General features: G+C 40.5%; 3 protein-coding genes across 6 annotated transcripts in view; 1 reads left to right on the top strand and 2 right to left on the bottom strand.

The window, feature by feature from the left end:
* cdkal1 (CDK5 regulatory subunit associated protein 1-like 1) overlaps positions 1-22,980 on the bottom strand; it is a 202,282-nt gene that overhangs the window by 45,118 nt on the left and 134,184 nt on the right. For both annotated transcript variants that reach the window (XM_063880271.1, XM_063880270.1), the window contains exons 11-12: positions 15,349-15,529; positions 5,023-5,085 (exon numbers count right to left, since the gene is read on the bottom strand). In XM_063880271.1, the coding sequence (XP_063736341.1) occupies positions 5,023-5,085; positions 15,349-15,529 (244 nt within the window). The remainder of the gene's footprint in view (positions 1-5,022; positions 5,086-15,348; positions 15,530-22,980) is intronic.
* LOC134861429 (uncharacterized) lies at positions 16,615-18,747 on the top strand. The gene is made up of 3 exons (XM_063878635.1): positions 16,615-16,911; positions 17,143-17,317; positions 17,572-18,747. Exons 1-3 carry the CDS (start codon positions 16,707-16,709, stop codon positions 18,698-18,700), a joined length of 1,509 nt encoding a protein of 502 aa, XP_063734705.1. The 5' UTR covers positions 16,615-16,706; the 3' UTR covers positions 18,701-18,747.
* On the bottom strand, positions 18,867-21,993 carry LOC134861465 (uncharacterized). Of its 3 annotated transcripts, none has more exons than XM_063878685.1 (3): positions 21,330-21,993; positions 20,520-21,113; positions 18,867-20,395 (listed from the first exon to the last, which is right to left on the bottom strand). In XM_063878685.1, exons 1-3 carry the CDS (start codon positions 21,675-21,677, stop codon positions 19,988-19,990), a joined length of 1,350 nt encoding a protein of 449 aa, XP_063734755.1. In that variant the 5' UTR covers positions 21,678-21,993; the 3' UTR covers positions 18,867-19,987. The 3 variants fall into 3 exon arrangements, with proteins under 3 accessions (XP_063734755.1, XP_063734757.1, XP_063734756.1); XM_063878687.1 differs by having other exon boundaries at positions 18,867-19,642; positions 21,330-21,987; XM_063878686.1 differs by having other exon boundaries at positions 18,867-21,113; positions 21,330-21,987.

Below are 22,980 nucleotides of genomic sequence, written 5' to 3'. Positions count from 1 at the left end.
GACAAGTTAGGAGAGCATTGCGAGAAGATAAATCACCATAACCAATATTTCTGTCATCTTCTTTTGTTCTTCAATTCCCTGCCCTAAATAGTCAGTTAATTAACAGAAGAGGACAGGAAAAGCGGTGCAACCAAATGTCAAGTTCGACAAAGACGGAGGTTAGCTGTTCACAACAACGCAAAACAACAGCCGCTTAAAAAAAAAAAACCCTCATTCTACAAAATAAATGTAATTAAAATTGCCAAAAGGGAAAGAAAGCTGAATACTAATTGCTCAGTTTAACAAAGTGTGTAAAATAGGGGGGAAAAGGATCTGTTGGGGGAGAGAGAATTGTTGGTCTAATTAACATTTTTTTCTCTTTTTCTTCAAATGATAAATAATTATGTCAACTTCTACGAGCCAAACTGGGACTTCAGAATAACTGAAGGGGGGAAGTTTATTGAGTGTAATTAAGTGTTTTATTTTATTGCGAATTCCGTCTTTCATCATAAGCCTTTGATTTAACTACCTCCACCTCTCCCTGTATTTATAACATTAGGATGTCTCTCCCTCCTGGTCTGTGTGGCCGGGCAGGTGGAGCGGGCCATGTTGACAGCTTGTCCCTCCTCTCTTGCCGCAAGGAAAACTGTCACCCCCGTCATTCAGGCCTAGGAACACAGCGTGGAGAATGTATGTATGTGTCTGTGTCTGTGCTCTTGGGAGACTGTGACAGTTGGGGTGAGAGGAGACAGGGGAGAGAGGCTTTATTAGCTCTGCCAGAAACAGCTGAATGCATGGACACTCTCACACACGTTTGCTGAGAATGACTAAAGCATGATGGGAGTTTCACAACCTCAACCTGAAAGGCCAATGCCTTCGGGGAGCATAACTTTGGACCAGATGACATGGTGATGCAGTAAAGGGACAGAAGTCTCTGTGAGTGTGTAGTGTGTTCAAACACTCACAGAGCAACACTTAGCAGACGTTTGCACAGGCAAATAAACTGCATTCACTCTACACAAACAAAAGAAAGCTTGCCAGTTGCAATGTGCATAATCCCTCTCAGTGATGGATATAAACAATTATAATTAGATGTAATGTGAACAGAAACAACAGGGACGGCAGCGGTGAGAGACACAAGGGCTCAGACCGTTAAGTTGCCAGCTTAAAATCCCCTAATTAAATGAGGAACAGCTCTTCTGTACCAGCCGAAAACTCAATTGTGATAGAGGGTTGAAGTATTGGCTGTACTTTATGATCACATGTATAAATATGTGTAAGGAAGGCAGATCTGGTTAATTGTAAATGAATGTGGTTTTCAGGTGACTGACTGGTTCTGGTTACCAATACAGTACAAATCATGAACTAGAACGGTACCAAATGCAATTATTTGAGCCGCAGACTCTGTCTTGGGACCAAAATAAGATGCAGGCCAGTACATGTCAAAACTCTACCAGCGCTGTTTTAAGGGTGAGGAAGCACCACTCAACTGGGACACAGGGAGCAAAAAAAAACAAGCATGAACCTGTACTGCAAAACAAAATACAAGGCTCCAACATGGCTCAGTGCATTACACAGTCAAGGCCTTAGAGAGTCTGTTTGTGTGGAGTGTCTGAGAGTGTGTGTGTGTGTGTGTGTGTGTGTGTGTGTGTGTGTGTGTGTGTGTGTGTGTCCAGTGTGGGGCATTGGCCCTAGACAAAGTGCTCCGCCAGCTTTCTGCCCACTGGTCTTTTCATTGCTGATGGATGGGCCTTGTTCAGCACCATCTGGCTATAGGATATTTCACATTAATCATCAGGAACAACACACACACACACACACACACACACACACACACACACACACACACACACACACACACACACACACACACACACACACACACACACACACACACACACACACACACACACACACACACACACACACACACACACACACACACACACACACTCTCTCAGACACTCCACACACACACACACACACACACACACACTTTTGTCTCTTCAACATGAGTATAATTGTCTACATGTAAATGAACACAAAAGACAGCATCTACCTCAGACATATTTATAGTTACAGCGCTGTTTAATTTACATAGGCAAAGTGTAGGAAAAAAAGGAAAGAAAGAAAGAAAGAAAGAAAGAAAGAAAGAAAGAAAGAAAGAAAGAAAGAAAGAAAGAAAGAAAGAAAGAAAGAAAGAAAGAAAGAAAGAAAGAAAGAAAGAAACAATGGGACCAAAAGAAAGAAAAAGGATTCTAATTGACTGGCAGTTTCCTGTGCGCTTCAGCTAGCCATTTTCCACATTTGTAATTCAGAGCTAGCCATGGGAGATTAGAAAAAAAGCATGGTTTAAAATAAACCTCAACAATTATTTCATTTAAAAACATTGTTTGATTTGGTTGGTAGCCTGGAGCTATGGAATATTAAAGCCTCACTAACCCAGCACCCCTTCCCTGACTCTTTATTAATTACCTTTTCATACCTATACGAGGATGCGTAGTAACAATAAAGGCTTTAAAGACACCAATTTCTCCCTTCCCTCTAAGTCCAGCTGTCGCTCTCCCTCTCTCTCTATCTCTCTACACGTGGCACACACACACACACACACATTGGGGTGTGTTAGTAAACACATTACATCCTTACATAAACCGTAAACTGAAAGGCCAGACACCCAAGGGAATTTAATGTAAAATGAGGGACATTATCAGACTTCATTTATTTCTATCTAACGGCTATATGGGCTTAATACAAGATGATTCGCCTCAACATTTCCACGGTGCGTGGACATGGGCAAGGACAGCCGGAAACGAGCTTGATCTGGGAGGAAACATGCTTGACATTAGATTTATTATCATTAAATCATATCTCACGGCTATCTGGGTTTGTAATGCAAGAGGATTTATTTGCACATCTACACAATCTATGGAAACAGGACCTCGAGGAGAATGGCTGTGAGTTGTGCTGCATGGAAGATTTACAAGAAACTTGCTAGACATGTTAAAAATATTTATGTATGAAGGCTAACAGATACCATATAATAGGGTAGGATTAGTTTTGACACATTGTATCCACTAAATATAATGAAATAGGCAAGGTTATCAGAAGTTTAGATGAAGAATTACCCTGCTGGGGATTAAAAAACATATGATGTTGTGTAACAGTCAGAAATGTAGCACATCAATGCATGTCATTATTTTTATCAGTAGCAATTTTATTATTCACTTTGTCTGAATTTTATATTTCAATATAACTGTTTACAAGAATGTTCTCAATGCATACAAAACAGAAAGAATAAGACTATTTGAAATATTTCTTTTTCTTTCTCAGAGTACATGTCAGAAGGTTTGGGGCTCTGACTACAGCCATGTTTCATCTTTAGCTGCAACTTTGAAATGGACAGGGGCTTCGTCCCAGAGGATATCAAACTTCACAGCGGCTCAGAGTGATGTTAGAGGTCTAAGAACTGTGGGACACACAGTGCCTTTTAAGTGTTACTTCACACAAAATCTTTCTTCTAAGAATGAAACACTCACCCCCTTTATGCTCACACAAAACATACATATACGGACGGACTTTGGGCAAGTAGGTTTTAGAAGGGGTTTGTAATGTGCAACACATTCAGGGACATAAGCTAGCCTTTACCTTGAAACCCTGACTTGCAATTGGGATTGGTAGGACATAACCAATCAAATCCTTGAGGAATAAGCACGCTGACAAGGAACACACAGAGACCAGTGATCACAACATAGTTTAAAAGAACAAATAGTTCAGTTTGTTGGTTGGGGAGGCTCAGCAAAGCACACTCGGTACACTTTCCTAGAGTTGGTTTTAGCAATTCCTCTGGGAATCCTACTTGAGGAGAAAGCATGTTCACAAATACTAAGTATCTGATTTGATGCAAACAGTTCAATGTACTATGAAGATATTCTCAACTAACTTTGATCTATTCACATTTCCTGTTTGTGAGCTTAGGTACAAACTTCTGTGCATCTGTGTTTCATGTGTGATACTATTAATAAGTGTGTGTGTGTGTGTGTGTGTGTGTGTGTGTGTGTGTGTGTGTGTGTGTGTGTGTGTGTGTGTTTGTTTCCGAGAGTGGGAGGCAAAGATCCATGCCGCAGTTTGAACGTGATCACTCTCATATGCTCTTAATTAGAGTGTAACATAAAACAACAGCAGCACAGGCACAACCCACCCCCAGAGATATAAACTCTGCAAAAGTCACTTGACCAAGCTGAAACTTTGCTTAATGACAGTGTGACAAATGACAGGTGGGCTTCAATCAACAACTTGCTCACAACAGTCACTCTGCCGGAGAAGCATTTTTTCTACAGTAGTCTGCTTTTCATCAAATCCAGAAGTACTTTTCACACCACTGCTCAGACAGTGGGCAACAATATATCACTCACCAGTGTTATTTACAAAGCGAAAAAAAGCAAGAGGGAAATATTTTAGGCCGTGAGTAGCCATACGCAAAGACACACGGTCCCCTCGTCCAATATGTCAAAATACATTTTTTCTTTGCGTGGCGGTAACGAAACGTGGTGACAGCTCTTGTCATGGGCTTGTCACTTTCGGAAGGACATCTTTATATAAGAACTCAGCGCACACACGTTGCTTTCACAGGAGTCTCATCATCATAAGCATGCCTGAAGAGAGGCATGTTCAGTCTGCTGTCAGATGTTAACCTCATAATGTATGAGCACACACACACACACACACACACACACACACACACACACACACACACACACACACACACACACACACACACACACACACACACACACACACACACACACACACACCACACACACACACACACACACACACACACACACACACACACAGTAATCAGTAACAAACACTTGAGCTGTCCTCCTTCACTAGATTGGCGACAAGAGGTGTCCGTCTTGAGGAGACAACAAACCCATCACAGCTATAAATACAATACGATGATGGTGACTTACAACTCCTTCAAAGCCAAGTGAAGGCTTTTGCTCAAGAGGTGAAGGAGGCTGAATACTTAAAGCGTCTTACCTCGTGGTCATAGGGGTTGTAAGATTTGAAGAGTTGAGACAGCTCTTTAGTCCTCTGCTTTTTCTGTTGACAACAAAGAAAGAAATAGAAATGTAATAAATATAAAAAGGAATCATATAATGCATGTATAATACAGGTTAAAGAGCAATGCAAAAAGCTGGGGCTTGATGTAGATGAAGTACGGTATATAAATAAATACAATCCCATTCATCTACAATAGGAAAGGTATTCCATTCATACGTAAGTGATAACATTTTGAATGTGACTTCCGTTAAGATTTCATGGCTTTCTTGAATTATTTTGTATATATTATTTTGATGGACTTGAAGCCTAAATTCAGACACTGTACATCAAACTTGAGCGGAGTAGCTGTTTATTGTTTGGTCTCAGTAAAGATGATGTCAAATGATGAGCTATTTAGTTATTCTCCCTGAAAAGGTAATTCATTCACAGCATTCATTCAGTATGGCTACACTATCTACTTGTATTCACATGGGAGAAATAAATAACCTGTCAGAGACCTTGATCAGGGTTTACGTTGTGTATATACTGTATATCACTTTTTTCAATATATTTTCATACATCATGGATGAAAATAATCAGACCCACATTTCCGTTTTTGTACATTTAGTTTTTTTGCCCTGTAAATTATCATTTTTCACAGCAAAAATCTAGTTTTACACATCCCATAAATCAGCACAACCTAAGGTAATGTTATATGTCACTCATTAAAGATGTCTATACACTACAATGGGGGATATTTGGCCATAAAACAGAAAATATCTAAAAACGCACCTTGAATTTTTAACTTATTTAATTAAAACAGAACTGCTAACCATACTATTGTAAAAAGTCTTCAACACAGAGGGTTGCACACATTTGTTGGGATTGTGCCAGAAGTGATTACAAACTTCTAACTTCTTCTGTTCATGAGTTAGGCCCATTCTTTTGGGCAATGTCGATGGGCGGTTTTTAATCTTGTGTGTCTAAACAGGATGTAAATCATGGCAGTTCCTGTGCAGTCACACGCAGGGGCACCAGGCATGCTTTGAACCAGAATGGGGTATTCATGGGAGTATTGTGTCTCACATCTCACATTACCCTGAGGAGAATGTAGCTGTTGGTAGTGGTTTACACCAAACCCTCTAAATCAGACACTCCGATTGGCTGTGAAGGCATCCAATCAGAAAGTCAGATTCAGAAACGTGACTCCTACACTCTGTAACGTCACCAACAAAGATGGTGGATGAGAATATAGAGATACACCATACAGAAAACGATAAGCAAAGCACCAGGAGAAAGGTGACATAACCCATCTTTTCAAGCTTTACGCATCCGTTTTACCAACACAAGTAAACGGCTCACAATGACAAACTATCGCTATTGTTGTTGCTTGGCATTTCTTCTTTCATCGATTGCACATATAATCAATAATTAAACAATAAATTGTTATAAATTGTTATAACATTGTTTTTGGGTCACTGAAACAGAATGGGAACAAATCCCTATAGCTGAGAATAATGCCTACATGTATTTATTACATCTATAAAATATGGAAGAGCAGAGGGGGAAAACATGTATATGCCCATCAGCTGTGTCAGAATATATTTCTACTTTTCTCCTTTTACTCCCACTCAAAGTCTGGCCTTAACCTTGCGTGTCCTTAATGTGTAATGAGATGCAAAAGTGTGAGACATGACTGTTTGATGTGTGGCAGTTGTTAATGCAATCAGTTACATGAGGCCGATGCAGTTACAAAGAGTGCTAATTACCTCGCTGATTAGGCCATGTCTGGCTAAGGGGGAAGGATATATGTACACGCTACTGTAGCTAAAGGGACCGTGCATTATGCACTCTTCTCTAGCTCCCTTCCTCTTCTCAGTGTATGAAAAGGGTAGCATTCAATGTCCTTAGGCCAGATATGTACATATGGAGCAGACAATCTACAAGTCGCTCTGCTATCACACTCAGGCATCATTATAGCTTGACAGTCAAATGCAGCTATAGGATGTTAAAAAGGAAAAGGATGGAGGCAGAGGAGGAAGAAACATCTATTAATACGTAGAGGTGTGTGGTTGAGCTGGCAAAGATGGACAAAGTCTCAAAAATTAAAATGAAATTACAGTAGAAGCTGTGCTAGTGTTGTTCAACAGTGAAAGTGGAAAGAATAAGGTACTGAAAGAAATGCCACAAAGCAGCGGGTAAGAGAAAAAACATATGGGAAAGATGAGGAAAAGAAGTTAAAAAATGTATTGGTGTAGAAGTGTTTAATGGTAGAGAGTGGACTCTTTGCCCTTGGCAAAATACACCACTTGGCCTTTCTCAGTTGTTCTCCGTCTCTAGTAGTGCGAACGCACCTCTCATCACTCCTCACCCTCCTCTCTATTCCCTCCATCTGTGTATCTCTTCACATCTCCTTCTCTGTTCAACCAGGGCTCTTGTGATCCACACAATCCTGTAATCATCGGCCCTGTCCGTCTACCATCCTCTTCTTGTTTTCACCTGATTCCCTCGTGCTCTCTCTGCCAAAAGGCTCTCCAGAATCTCCAAATCCCTCTTTTCTCGTTTTCTTTGCCTTTCCGCTTATCCCTCCGGGCTCTGCCTCTCCCTCGCTCCCTATGCTTCTCTCCAGTGAGGGAGAACTCTCACTAATCATTCTCCACTGTCTCACCCATCCTCCTCCTTATAAGTATGTCCCTCCACATTCTCTCTCTGCCTGGAGCACCTTAGGTGAGAGAATCTCTCTCATCATTGCTCCTCAACACCATTCTCTTCCTCCTTCCTTCCCTTCATCACTTTCACCATCATTCAGTATACGGTGATGCTCAACTGTGTGTGTGTGTGTGTGTGTGTGTGTGTGTGTGTGTGTGTGTGTGTAACTGCAAGATATAACTGCAGGAAATAATTTTTCAGGCTCCAATGAGCTCCCAGCAGAATTTAGCCAGCTCAGTAGCACAAACACACATACACACACACCTACTAAAAGACACACACTACAGGCACACTCACCAACATTGGCTCTCACACTGACTCACACAAACACATGCTGTACAAAAAAGACAAATGTGTGAAAACATGCCGAATACAAGGTAATTTTAATGTAAAATGTGAAAAACAGATTCAATTTAAGAAAAGAAGAGCGATAGAACAAAATATTAAACAGTAAAACACACAACAGTGAGAGAAAGGAACACAGCCGGACTGAAGGAAGGAGGAAGTGATGTGGCCACCTTTCTTGATGGAGGTTAGGAGGAGGACATGTGTAATGGAAAAAGGTGACTAAGTGGAAGTGAAATGAAATGTTCTCATCTACAAAATACAACCCTTGCACCTGTGGGCTTAATCAGTAGCCAGTGGCAGAAGTCTCTACTGGAGGACAGAGATGTGAACGTTCCCAAAGTTTGAACTTTTTTTCTTCATTTGATTGCTTACACCTGGATACTGTAGTTAAAAATCACGTTGTCTTATATTGACAAATCATTGGATTGGTCAATGAACTTTTCACTTTCCATACGATATTTCCATAAGAAAAGAATACTGCATTAAAACAAGAAACTACATTTTTATCATTTGAATAAACTAATCCGACCTGCCACTAATAGAGACCTGTAATCTGTATGAGAAACACTGCAGCACTTAAATGATCTAAAAACACCCTGTTACTGTCAAATGTTCAGCTAGTTCAGGTACCTTGGAGTGACTCGGTCTTTCCTTTCCTATTCCATTTAGTTTTTAATTTTAAGAGCTTTATTAGCTTCCAGCATAGTATCTGTATACAGGTATGAATGTGTGAGCTTCCCTACACGTGGTTCATCAACCAGAAAAGTTAATCTAACAAGCCATTGTGGTTGTTAGTGACATCCCAGAAATTCAAAGCCACTGTGTGTGTTTATGTGTGTGTTTGTGTGTGCACATGGACCTGTCACCGTGGTGATGATGAACGATGGTTGTTACTATTACATCCATCTGTTGTTGCCACCAGAGACGGATGCTGCGTCTAACGGGAAGTGACATTACATGGATGTGTACACTTGTATTCATACGCAGACTCCGAACACATGCAGGAGCGCTGTACACAGGAGCACACACCCTGATGCCAAAAACACACATAAACTCAGAGGCTTCATTAAAACACTGCTGTTCAACATAAAAAAATTGTAAAAAGTAAAGCTATTGGCACAACGCTGGACTTTTAGGCAAAATATGCTATTCTTGGGTGCAGTTATCCTGATTTGATTAAAGGATACAATTATTAAGCAAAGTTTCTATCAGCTTTCAAAAGTAAGATGTCGGTGAAAATCAGCAGCAACTAAAGACCAACAGACCAAAAGGAAAAAAAAACTGTCCAACTTAGTGTCAGTGCTCAGGGTCTGTGTGTAAGTGTGCAATGGTTTAGGTTGGTTTGATTGTTCTGATGTTTGTTTTATCTGTATTTTACTTTATTTGAATACTTCTACAGTATACAATTGTTTGACTTTGTTTACTTTATCTGAGTTTTATTGAACTCCTGCCCTCAATGTTCTCTCTAACCTAAATTAAATAGATGTACTGACTTATAAGATGAGATGCCAAGACACTTTCAAATGGATGCAAGAGATTTGTTATTACATAGTTATCTGTGTATGCCAACACAACCAGCAAGGTCATGCTATTGGTTTAATGTTAGCAAATGTTTTGATAAAATGCTTAATGCATGACTCCCTGAGACATTGAAGTGTGTGTATTTGTTGTTTTGAGTGTGCCTATACGAGTCAGTACATGTATGTCAGTATGAGTGGGAATGTGTCATGGGGCAAGGTAACAGTGATCTTGCCTTAGACTGCACTGTAAGAGCTTCTGGCTCACCAGTATGTGCCCGTTAGTCTTTCCCTAATGACAGACAGATGTTAGTGCTATAGAGCCTACGCCCACGGCGTGACTGTGGGTTGTTTTCCTAAAAAAAAGAAACCTTAGGCAGAATCTGTGTGTGGTGTTGCCTCTCAGCAAAGTATTAACACTTCCTAAAGCATCACGATGAGCAGCACGGTGGCGACCTTTTCTCTCTCTACAGACGACACATGATTATAACCTGTTCCAGATATGTTGGATTGTATTAGTATTGTTCGGCTCAACAAGGTGTACACAAGCCATACACTGTACATTGTTAATACATTAAGATTTCGGAAATATATATTATTTAATTTAGACCAATAAACAAAAACAATTCAATGTATTTAAACATGCAGTTAGGTCTTCAAATAATAAAGTAAATATATCCAAAGCATATTTAGAATATCCATTCTAAATGTGTGATTTTTAGTGTTGAACACACACTCTTAAGTAAATGTTATTTATGCTTTGTTCTCAAATATTACCTATCTACCTATATAACAGTGTTACTGTCTGTCCCTGCAGCAAGTTCAAACTGTAGCCTGAACGGCATACAGGTAGACCCATTGAGGTTGCATGCCTTTGAATGTGGCAAGCAAAAAGGTGATCATTAAAATGCAAAGTGTTATCCCTTCTTTTAGTAGTGAGCTGTGTCCTCATTAATCACACGCAGACATACCTGCCCCAGCCAGCAACTTAACCATTAACTCAACCTTAATACCTGTTCTACTGCCTTTAGTCAAGTGTTATTATCTCCCCTGATGTGTGTGTGTGAGACAGTAAGTGTCTGCATTTGGGAGAAGAGAAAGAATGTATGTGTATGTGTGTGTGTGTGTGTGTGTGTGTGTGTGTGTGTGTGTGTGTGTGTGTGTGTGTGTGTGTGTGTGTGTGTGTGTGTGTGTGTGTGTGTGTGTGTGTGTGTGTGTGTGTGTGTGTGTGTGTGTGTGTGTGTGTGTGTGTCTCTACGCAAGTGTTTGCCTGGTGTCCAGGCGTAGATAAATTATACTGAAGCTAGGAGATGGAGCTACTAGTGGCTGGCCAGCTGCTTCACTTTGACAGCTGCCTCACTGCTGCCTTGTGGGTAATGGAGTTCTTAACCAATTACAACCTGGGGAAATTAAAAACACTGTCCCACTAGAATAGCTAATCTCCCTCTCTATCACTTTTTTCATTCCCTTTCGCTCCAGCAGCTGCTCAATCTCAACTCCTCCTTGCATACAAATGGACACACACACACACAAACACACACACACACACACACACACACACACACACACACACACCTTCCACTCAGCAAGTCCATTTATCAAGGCTAAGTTCTAGTCACCTGGGGATGATTATGGAGATCCAAGCTAATAGCATTCACATCCCTTTATTCTCAACATGCTCCCTTCTCTCCCTCCATCCCTGTGGTCTCCTATTCTTTCCATCTGCCCAAGCTCATATATCATTTATTACAATAGGTAATAAGTTGGATCTACAGACACAAAAAAAACACCTGGACCACATCGCAGCTCTGTAGGGTGTCTCTGCTCCAAACAACGAGATCAATCTCTCGGTTTGTTTGTTATGACCGTAAATCAGACAGTAAGAGAAAACATTTATCTATTTCTTGTTGTTATATCATCAAAATATAATTAAGGTATATGATCAAATCTATGAACTAGCAAATTATCTTTTTAACACACACTTTTTAAAGAAGAGTGTAATGCTGCTACTTCACTAGCCAACTCGGTGTCCAAGCAACAAAAAGACTAAATGTGAAAAAACAACTTGTCAACACTAACAGAGTCCGAAGAGTCTGCCCTTTATAGTCACATTTACATAACGAATAGTACTCTTTTGGAATACTCAGTCTCTATTTTTAAGCTAATTTCCTGCATTTGTTGAAGGCTATATGGTAAAATTGCACAGAATGTTCAAAATAAGAAAACTACTCAATACTAATAACACTTCTAAGTATATCCAAGGCAATCTTTCTCAAACCAACCTCCTTCAATTCCCATGATCTTTTCCTTCCTATTACCCAGAACACACACACTTAGACAATTCACTCGTGACACGGTGTGACTCTTGTATTCTGGTGAATGTGGTGTATTGACAGTTCAATTAACCATCTCCTCATACAGAATGTCTGCTGCTGTCAAAAACCACGAGATCCCGTGGTCATGCCTCACCACCTCCTACCAAATGACCAGCTCTGGATGGTAGCTACAGTGACCTGCACCTGCTTTTATGTCCCAAACACCCTTACAGTACATCCATCTCTCCTGCAAGGTCCGTAACATTGAGAAACACTAAATCACTGAAAACAGTACGTTGGTGCTACAATCTTCTAGAACGAGATTAGGTTTGTCTAAAAATCTGCTTCGCATCCCATTAATCATGGGGCAAATAGTGGAAAAGGGAAACTGTCATGTCTGCGTCCCATAGTGATAAGAAAGGGTGAATATCTGCAGTTGCTTTTAAAGGGCAGTGTGCTACTGATGTAAGGTTAATGTAAACCATAGGCAAACACCACAAGCTTCCCAACAGCAACATGGGGAGACTGAAATCCTCAGTCCCATCAGCTGGTACGTACGGTAGGTGAGTACTCATAGCGGCCAATGCAATTTTATTACAGGTGTGGTTCCCCTCCAGGAGCCACAATGACCACATCCCTGTAGCTGTTTCTTTCTTCCTCATTTTATTATTGTTAGGCTAAGTGGGAGTAGGGGCTTGAATACACTACATCAAACATTTCAACATGACACAGAATTTCACTTCCTCCATAAAATAAACTAAAACATTGAACACACATACAAAATATGTCTGATAAACACATGAACTAAAAAACAACAAAGTTGATGAAAAATGGTTGTCATCAAATAATATTGCATCCCCACTCATACTTACCATACATTCCTTGCTTTCCCTTAATTCTTCCTTCATCCATCTCCGTTTTCCTCTCTCTCTCTCTCTCTCTCTCTCTCTCACACACACACACACACACACAGACCTCTTTCTGTCTCGGCTTCCTACTCCATCTAGCTCCCCATCCATCCCTCCTGTGGCTATTCAACACAGTTGTGTTCCAGACAAACCATCTGGTGCACTTTATTAATGACTGACCCTACATGGCCTAGACGTCGCCTAGCTGCCACCACTCGCTGCGTGTGTGTATCTGTCTTTAGGGCTGTGTGTGTGGTGTGTGTGTGTGTGTGTGTGTGTGTGTGTGTGTGTGTGTGTGTGTGTGTGTGTGTGTGTGTGTGTGTGTGTGTGTAAGAACAGGTGCACACTGACTGATGATGTGATGTTGTGGGCAGCTTTAACCACCAAAGCAGGTGTAACGGTTAAAGGGACCCTTACATATTATTCGGAGTCCCTGTCTCTGTCCCTCTCACCTTTTACTATCCTGTGTCATGCATAAAACTACTTCAAACTAAACATTTGAACGACCAATGAGAATGGCTATTAGAATGCCGGATGACAATGCGGTGAGTGATCTTTTTCAGTTTAATAAAAAGCCACACTTGATTCAGTGAAAAAAGCAAGTTTTTAAAACACTTTGTTCTGCCTTATCTGTAATTTATGACCTTATAGTCATTAAAGAAACAATAAAACTAGCTATGAGAAAAATTCAAACAAACAAAACGGCTGATTTGGCAAGAAACAGAGATCCACAATATGCTACAGTCTGGCAATCAAAGAGCTGCTTGTGGGATGGAGTCCAGAGATGTGTGCTGACATCCAACCGCTGACAATAAAAGTGGGATGAGACAGTTGGAGGAGAAAGAAAGCAGAGGGGGAAAACATAAGAGGAGAAGCAGTGATGTGGTTGTCTGGGGATTGATCCCTCTAAGACACACTCAGCTTCTCCTCAGAGAACCAGGAGAGATAGGAAGGACGGGGGGGAAAGAGAATGAATTATGAAGACGCTGCACTTGAAAGAGATGTGTCAACACTTTGATGGTGCAGAATGAGAGAGTGCAAATGTAAGAAGAGATTGTATAAGGTGCAGTATAATGCAGCAGGTCAAACTAAAAACGGTCGGAGAAAAAACCTTTCCAGTATCATAAGAAGATAAAATTATCTAAGTAAGAAACTATGAATGGGACAACTTGGAACATAACTAAATAAGCAGTCATCTTCTTTGACTAATTCTAATTTCACCACCATAATGCGGTAACAATATATGCATAAAGGATAATCATTCATGTCTACAACAAACCTTTCTGTTGATTTACATTTTATATTTATATTAGAGACATGTAGTTATCCTCAAAAATAAAGTAGCTGAGACAATTTTGTGGTAAAAGGTCAACAAAACACTGTAGAGGCTGACATGTTCAATCTGTGCTTCTTTCCTGCACAGCCTTTCCTAACAATTATGGCTTCATTAGCAGATTTAAAGAGCGAGAGGGAAGGAGAGAGTATCCGTCAGGAGTTGTGTGGTTGTACAGAGAACAATAAGAGTTTCAAATGTAGCAGCAGCCTCAAAGAGACAATGTGTTGTTTGGATATTGGCAACAAGAAAACTGCCTCATGTTGGGGTCAAGGAAAACTATTTCTAGCGCAATTTCTTTCTTTAAATACCTCATTCGTCCATTTCTTTGACAAAAAGCTACAATCCTTATAGGAAAAAAATCACCCATCATTGTGGAGTGTTTGATAATTATGGATTTTAGGAAGAATTTCTGTGCTTTAGATTTGTTTCTGGTCCCAGTTAACTTGCAGCAGCACATGTCTACTTCTGACAGAGACCTTAACATTTTTACATTAGCACTGTTTGCTTTCATCCTGTATGTGTATCATGTGTGTCTGTCTGTCTGATGGGGACATGGAAATTCTCACACACACCCCCACACACATGTCTTTCAGGATTAGTAATATTAACATTTTTACAGCAGTCATGACAGAACTAGAACATGCTTTTACATTCTCAGATGATAGGGGGACAGCCTGTGTTTCCTACACACACACACACACACACACACACACACACACACACACACACACACACACACACACACACACACACACACACACACACACACACACACACACACACACACACACACACACACACACACACACACACACACACACACACACGCTTACAGTGAAGTATGGTATATGCATGAATTCAAAAAAGGATGCAGTGCAGAGATCCTTACCTACAATGAATATGTATCATTCAGAATTCCAGTAGCTACATTTTAGACTATCTAATACCTTTTTCACCACCTTTTCCATACATTCTATTAATTACTTGCAATTTTCTGTTTAGATCTGTTACTTGAGTAACATACCTGTCTTACATTTACAAATCGAATGCTACAGTTTCAAACTTATTATAGTGTGGTATATTTTTCATATCTCTCTAACTTTCACTCCTGAGTTGCTCAATTTAACCAAAAATCGATTTTGTCAGAGGACTAGTAGTAAAGGAATCCCTGTATCGTTGTCCACACTCACCACATGCGCTGGTACTTGCTCCATCTTGGCGGCAGGTGTACCGGGCCTGGGGTAAAACTGGTTGATGAACAGACTGGGGAATCGGTAGAGCTTCACCAATTCTACCGTCTCTTGGAAGTCTTTTTCTGTCTCACCAGGAAAACCGCAGATTAAATCTGTGGCAATGGTCACACCCGGGACCCTAAGAATGACAGAGAGAGCTTTTTAGCAAGCAAAATAAACAACAGATGTATGTCTGTTAAACCATTTTTAAAAACAACGGAGAAAAAAGTGAACAGCAAATCAGCAGAAATGATCATTGCATGATTATCATGTTCCTCATAAAACACATATATCAGAAAGAATGACTGTCAGGATTATGGTAATGTTGTGGAACGAACCCCACATAACATATATCCTTTTTTTAAATGTCTTATTAAATCTGGAAGCATTAACAATATTATTTCAGCAGAATCATTTAGGGAAAACAAATCAGAAACACAAAACATTTCAGTCTAAAATTCCTCAATGACTCTTTGATCTATTAACTAAAATTACTCTGAAGTTCACAATTCATAGACGTTTTCCCCCTGTTGATGCGTGCCTTTGGAAACTATTGGAATCACCATATCATTAAGAAAGGCCAAAGCCTTTCCCCATAGACTCATTTAGCCAATCAAACATTGGTTAGCAACCTCTGCCACCGATCACTAGCAATTGATTATTGACCCAGTGGCTTATTGGATTAAACGCAGCCAGTAGTGTGTGGGAATAGATGCATTGATTGGTTCTATGCATTCTGTTTGTATTGACAGCAGTTTGACAGCTTGTGCAGGAACTCAAAGGCTGAGTTACTGTCGTCCTTCAGAGAACCATGTGTCTTGAGAGTTCATACCTGACATTGCAATTTAAATGTCTGCTAACGTCTAATCTGTACGTTGTAATGCAGTTTGATACCGAAATCATTTTACAAAGAGCTAAATTAGCAACGTGAGAAATCATTAGCACAACATTTTATTTTGAGCAGCAAAGACCACATTATTTTTGTCAAGCTGGCTTTTCATTTGCCTTTTTTCTTTTGAGGGTTTAGTTATTTGCCAGGGTTTTTACCTTCAAACTCAGATTGGGTATTGAACTCAATACAGAAGTAATTGGAAGTAATTCCTAATACAAGCAAACCATGACATTGATTACATGTCTCCTATCAAACATCATGATGGCGTGGAAAAGGAGGGACACTGATGTCTCTTAATGTAACGTGTTATAGAGCTCCTGCAGATGATGTCATATATGCTGGTCACGTGACGAGATACGACAGGGGCAGCCATTTTGGCAGTCATCGCGGCAGTAAATTGACAGGCACTGGCAGACTGTCAAGGATGGTGGATAACTGCTGTGCACCAGGTTGCACAAATAGGCGTGGGAAAAAGAAAGGTGTATCGTATTATCGCATTCCTAAAGACGCGGAGAGGAGGGAGAAGTGGATTGGAGCGATTAAAAGAGCCAGGAGCCTTCAGAAAAAGACTGAAAGATGGGACCCCCCGGCCGTTGGCTTTCGCTTATGCAGTGATCACTTCATATCAGGTGGGTGAAGGAATACAGTACAATGCTACAAAAAGTTTCTGGTCAGTTTAATTAAATTTAATTAGTTTAATTTAAGAAGTAGCACCCAGTTATTATAGCTAACGGACACTGTGATGTCCCTTTTTAACTCAACAAGTGTGGCTCTGGCGCAGCCTAGCCAGTTAGCAAGTTAGCTTGTAGCAAGCTAGTGGTAAACAAACCCGTGTTGAAATATTCCTTCTTATTTTGTAGGGAGAAAGAGTGATAATCCGTTGAGTCCGGATTTTATCCCCTCAATTTTCGATTACCTTCCATCTCCAGAGAAGAGGAGACATAAAACGAGACTGGAGGTTTTTAACAGAAGGCAGAAGGCTAAACTGCACAAAGTAGAGCAGGCAAAGATATCTGCAGAAGCCATCCGTCAAAGGTGGGTAGATCAAACTCCTGTCTGATTACATGTTGGGTCTACTTGTGATCGGTGTGTTATTCAGATTATTTTATTTCAAATAGTTAACTGCCGTGATATGGTTATAAACAATAACGTCACACCAGTCATTTAATGAAGGCTAATATCATATGATTTCCATTAAACATGTCAAACTGTAAACATGTAAACATGTCAAACTGCCATCAGTATTGTATGCATGAAAGCTTATTTTGCTGCTTCTGTGTTTTCATCAGGACATCAACTGATGCAGCCCCAGAAGACCATATCACAGAGCCTTTGAAGGAGCCCCCCATCACAGATCCGTTGGAAGACTCAGCCGATGATCCTGTCCAGCCTGAACCAGTAACACCACCATGCACCTCTGAAACCTGCTGTACCCGCATCCAGAGTCTTGAGCAAGAATGCCAAGCTCTAAGGGCTGAAAATGTGTTGTTAAGGGAAAAGATTAATAGGAAGACCCTGACAGAGATTAGTTTAAATAACAATGATAAAAAGGTGAATGTCCTCACTGGGCTGGCAACCTATGCATGTCTCATGACCATTTTTCAATATCTGGCTCCATTTCTCAAAGTTAAATCATCAATAACATGTTTTCAACAATACATGTTGACTTTGATGAAGCTTCGAATGAACTTAACATTTGACTTTTTGGGTTTTTATTTTGGCATCGACCCAACTACTGTCTCCAGGCACTTCAAAAACTGTGTTAATTTGATGTATTGTAGACTGGTGCCAAGCCTAGTGGTGTGGCCTGAAAGAGAATCTTTAAGAACATCTCTTCCATATGTATTTAGAAATGGTGACTACGAGAAGACTGTTTGTATCATTGATTGCTTTGAAATATTTCTAGAGAAACCAAGTAGATTGCGACCCAGTGCGCAGTGTTACTCAAGATACAAATCACATCACACCATGAAATATTTAATTGCCATTTGCCCTCAAGGTTCAATTTGTTTCATTTCTACTGGATGGGGAGGTCGCACCAGTGATAAGTTCATTACAGAACACAGTACTTTTTTACCTAATATTCTCCCAGGGGATGTTGTTTTGGCAGACAGGGGGTTTCTGGTGAAAGAGTCTGTTGAAAGGTGTCAGGCTGAATTAAAAATTCCAGCATTTACTCGTGGAAAAACACAGTTAGATCCTGCTGACATAGAGAATACAAGATCTCTAGCCTCTTTAAGGATTCACATCGAAAGAGTCATAGGAGTACTTCGTCAGAAATATACTATCTTACAAAGCACTGTGCCAATAACTTTCACAGACATAGAGAAAGAAAATGATGTTACTTATCTTGATAAAATTGTGAGTGTATGTTGTGGACTAACAAATGTACCTGATTCTGTGGTGCCCTTTGAGTGATGAATTTGTGCGTCAACAGAAAATAAACCTTTTTGATTCGCTTCTCACTTGTTTCTTGTGACTTCTTTTCTCACTCACTAGATTTGAGTGACCTATCCACATTTTAAGATCGCTACAGATACTGCTACAGACACAGAAGACATTGGTTTAACAGTTGTTTATTAATTAATAAAATATTTACATTGCATCAGCTCATTCATATTCACACATTTCGTAAGTAAGTAAGACTAAGTAATTATGTTTTTTTTTTTTTGAGCATTGATTAGTTTCCTACAACTAGGACACACCCACTGTTTCGGTACCCTTTTCATCCGAAGGCAGGTTTGGTGGAACCTCTTCACGGCACAGAACCCTGAGGCACAAACAAGCATATTCCCTGCCGCAGGTGCACGGCAGTAGCACCACTGTTGCTGGGGATCGGTGCTTGCAGTTGCTTGTTTTGGTGCAGAAAACCATTTGCCTAACAGCTCTGGGATGATGCATTTTAGGAAGAAGTCACGAGCAAGTTCAAGTTCTTTGAGAAAGAATTCTGGGTCAAATGTAATGCGTTCCACAAAGGGTGAATCACCTTCCTTTTCAGTCCACAGAATGAAATCACAGTATGCCAATTTGGTAACAAATAGCTGCATCTGCACTTGGTAGAAGTATGCATGGTCTCGCTTAAGTCTAATTTTTCCTAGGGAATCTTGTTCAAGGCAAAAGTGTGCAACAGAATTTACAGCTTCATTGACAGAAAGCTCCTTTGCAGAAAATGGGCACTTCATTTCTAAGACACCTGTACCACAGCAGCTACAGGACACATACCCATCAGGTGAGGCCCCGATAAATGGGTGCAGAGGTGAAATTCTAAATCCGGCTGGTCGCACCAGGACGTCTGTGTGTGATAGGCGATGCTGCATTTCGTAGTATTTTCTGGCCAGTTCTTCATTATTGCATCCCCATCTGAAGAAACAATGGAAATATGAGTTTTGGACAATAGTAATGCCACCCCACATTGCTACCTCCCTGCCCTTTACAAATGTTTAATGCTGTACTTGGTTTTACACTTCTTTTTAAAGAATAGCCTAGTACTTACTGCATTTACCCTCTCTGTTCATTCACCTCACACTAATTTTCTTGTACACCATATGTTGTACGTAAGTAAGTTAACACATACATAGAAGAGATTACACACTGCACACCCTATTTTAGTTTACAGGGAAATTCCAGCTGATTTCAACATGCAGTTGTAATGCTCACACACACTACCCTTGACTTGTCAGTACCTTCCTGAAGATGTGGCATATATCATCCCACATGATACAGCTGTATTGTAAGGTGTCTGCTGATGCACATGTCACAATGTTTCATACAATAAGTAATCAAATGCATATGCCCATTACTTTTGGGATGATGAACATCAGCTGACACCTTACAACAAGGCAGAAACTTTTGGGATGCTATTTGGAGTATGTTAGGATGTTCAACTGCATGTTGACATTGGCTGGAATTCTCTGCCCATGAATACCTGGTAGCCTCACTGCTGAAAACATGGGACTTTGGGTCACATATCTGTCTTATGAGAGACACGGCTGGCTTTCTGAGGTCTGTTCTTGTTGCTGCTCTGAAGGTAGATCCTGTCACCCTACCACTCCTTTGATCAAACCAAATTCTGGACTTGGACTGTGCTTGGGTCTCCTCCTCTACAATATCACTCTGAAAACATGGCAATCCAAACAGTTTCTCATTTACATTGCAAGATAGCGCACACACAGTACACGTGCACATAACATGGTAGATCTTAGATTTCAGTCATTAGTAAACAGAATATGTTATGTACCTGTTCTTCAGTGACAGTCAAGTCCTCAAATATTCCTTCTGCACGCTCTTGTAATTCAGCCAGGTTCAGGTCTCTTGCCTTCTTGTCATACAGACTGGTAAGGGGTTCAGGTAAATCTAGCTTGACAGCCTTGGGTACATAGGATGTGGCGTACCCGCGAACAACTGACAGGACTGCAGGTCTGCAGGACTTCCCATCTTGAGTCCGGCACTGTGAGAGATTTTGGTAGAACTGTGTTTGCTCAGCAGCAGTCAGGGGTGGGAAAGATGGGGGCGCAGAGGTACCCTTGGTGGAATTCCCCTTTTTATTTTGTTGAGTATGGTTGAATATGATGTCCTTGCCCTGCAGGTACTCCACATTCTTCGCAGCATCCTCACTGGGAGAGGCCCACTTGCATTTTTTGGATGTGCAGCTGATCTCCTCGTGCCTTGCGTTGTTTTTTCCCCACAGACTGAAGAGAACAGCTGACACATGAGAGCAGCTCTCCCCGAGTCCCGCTGTGCAGTTGCAGTGGGCTCCCAGCACAACACCGTCGTTCCTCACCACCACCCATGGCTTTAGTTGACTTTCATTAAGCCTTTGGGAGTGATTAACCTATATGAAATTCCAAAACAGATAAATAAAGGTAAAAAACGCCAGCCACTTTGGTTGAGTACGATCAAAAATACAAACTAGCAAGTTACAGATGCACTGCAGTAGCTATCCAAGCTAAAAAACATGCTAACGTGACACTTCCGTAGCTAGCCAAGCTAATAAACAAACAATGCTAACGTGACACTGCCTATCAAACTGGAATAATTTAATACTTACCCTTGCAGTGATGATGCCGAAGTTTTTGGATGTAAGACTCCACAGTTGAATGTTGTTTACGAAGCCGGACTGACACCATTTGTAAGCCTCCAAGCTTTTGTACGCTCTGAGGGAGTCTCCTGAGTACACTGATGGAAAGCTTACAAGATAGCTGTGGATGTCTGCGTAGCGCAAGTCGGGTACATCGTCTTCAGAGCAGGAGGTTATGCTCTTGAAAAGCACACCGGGTGAATTATATGGGTCGCTTATATTTAATCTCTCTAATTTTGTACTATAAAGCCGAATTTCACTTGAATTAAAATGAGAAGTATACTCGCTCGGTAAGAAAACACTGGCACCGGTGGTCATGTTGACTGCCAAAATGGTGGCTCCCAACCAAAAGTCACGTGACCGCAGGAGCTCTATATGGCAAACCGTCTGCGCAAGAAGCCATGATGTAATTAGTAACAGACAACTTAATGGTTTTCCTCTGAAAAATCTTTGTATGGAAGGACATGGACGGCCATTGACTGAGCAAACAATCAATCACCCGTAATCTGTGTTTGCTTTTCACTACTCACTCTTTCATTTCATCTTTTTGTCATGTTGTAATTCCTTAACTGTTAATGTTCACTCATCTTACAAATAAGGATGTAGCTACAAAATTGCTTACACAAAATAACCTAATAGAATAAAAGCAAGAATATGAAGGATCATCCAACAAACTGTAACACATTAAGATAATAAACAAAGACACACATAGGAAAAACACAGCTCAAGTGAGACATTGCAATAAAGTGTAAACGACACTTTATTGCAATCGACAACAAGATGCATCTTTAATTACATTAACTTCCTCCATCTGCAACCCCTTGATAACCTCTGACCTATTGATGACTTCCAGTTGGCTTATGGTCATTAATATTAACCAATGGCCTGCAGGCACAGGCATCCTTGACCTCTAAGATCTGCCTGAAAACCCTTTGGAAAAGCAAAACCAAATAAATTAAAAACTAAACATCTGAACACGGAATAGTTAAATGGATGAATAAATGAATAATTATTTATTTATGATTAAGATGTTCTTACTAATCCCCTAAAGCAGCGGTTCTGACACCCCTGAGTATTTACCACACTTTGTTAGGTAAACAAAAGACTATTTGCAGCCTGTAGGCTTTTTGCAATTAATAATCAAGGAAAACAGTCTGAAAACGGAAAGATATAGTTCATTTTCTGGTGCCAAGGTTTCCTACTGTGTACCCGCATTATGGTCACCAGTAGGTAACATTGTGTAGGCCACTTTAAATACAATTGGTGCAGCCCATCAAATCTAATCACATACAAACATTCTTGTCCTACAGGGATGAAAGAAAAGACTAGGAAGGGAAGTGAATTAAATTAACAATCCAAACAAACAAGCACATTTCTTCTTAGCCTTAATAGATATACAATCTGTTTTATCTCTCCAGGGCTTGCATATCCAATTTGCATGGCCCTGTGGTGGTAGAAGTGGTGAGTTGGTATACTAGTAGCCAGTATTTCTTTCTCCTTTACTAGGAAACACTAAGAACAAGTACACCATTGCTGGAAGAATTGTACAATTCAGGCCAGGGGTGCAAAGTAACACACAGAGATAGGATTCTGAGCTAAATAGCAGGGAGAGAGACTGGTG

This window comes from Eleginops maclovinus, chromosome 3 (genome assembly GCF_036324505.1).
Source record: "Eleginops maclovinus isolate JMC-PN-2008 ecotype Puerto Natales chromosome 3, JC_Emac_rtc_rv5, whole genome shotgun sequence".
In the NCBI taxonomy this organism is placed as follows: Eukaryota; Metazoa; Chordata; class Actinopteri; order Perciformes; family Eleginopidae; genus Eleginops; species Eleginops maclovinus.
This window is presented reverse-complemented; position numbering and strand designations above follow the sequence as displayed.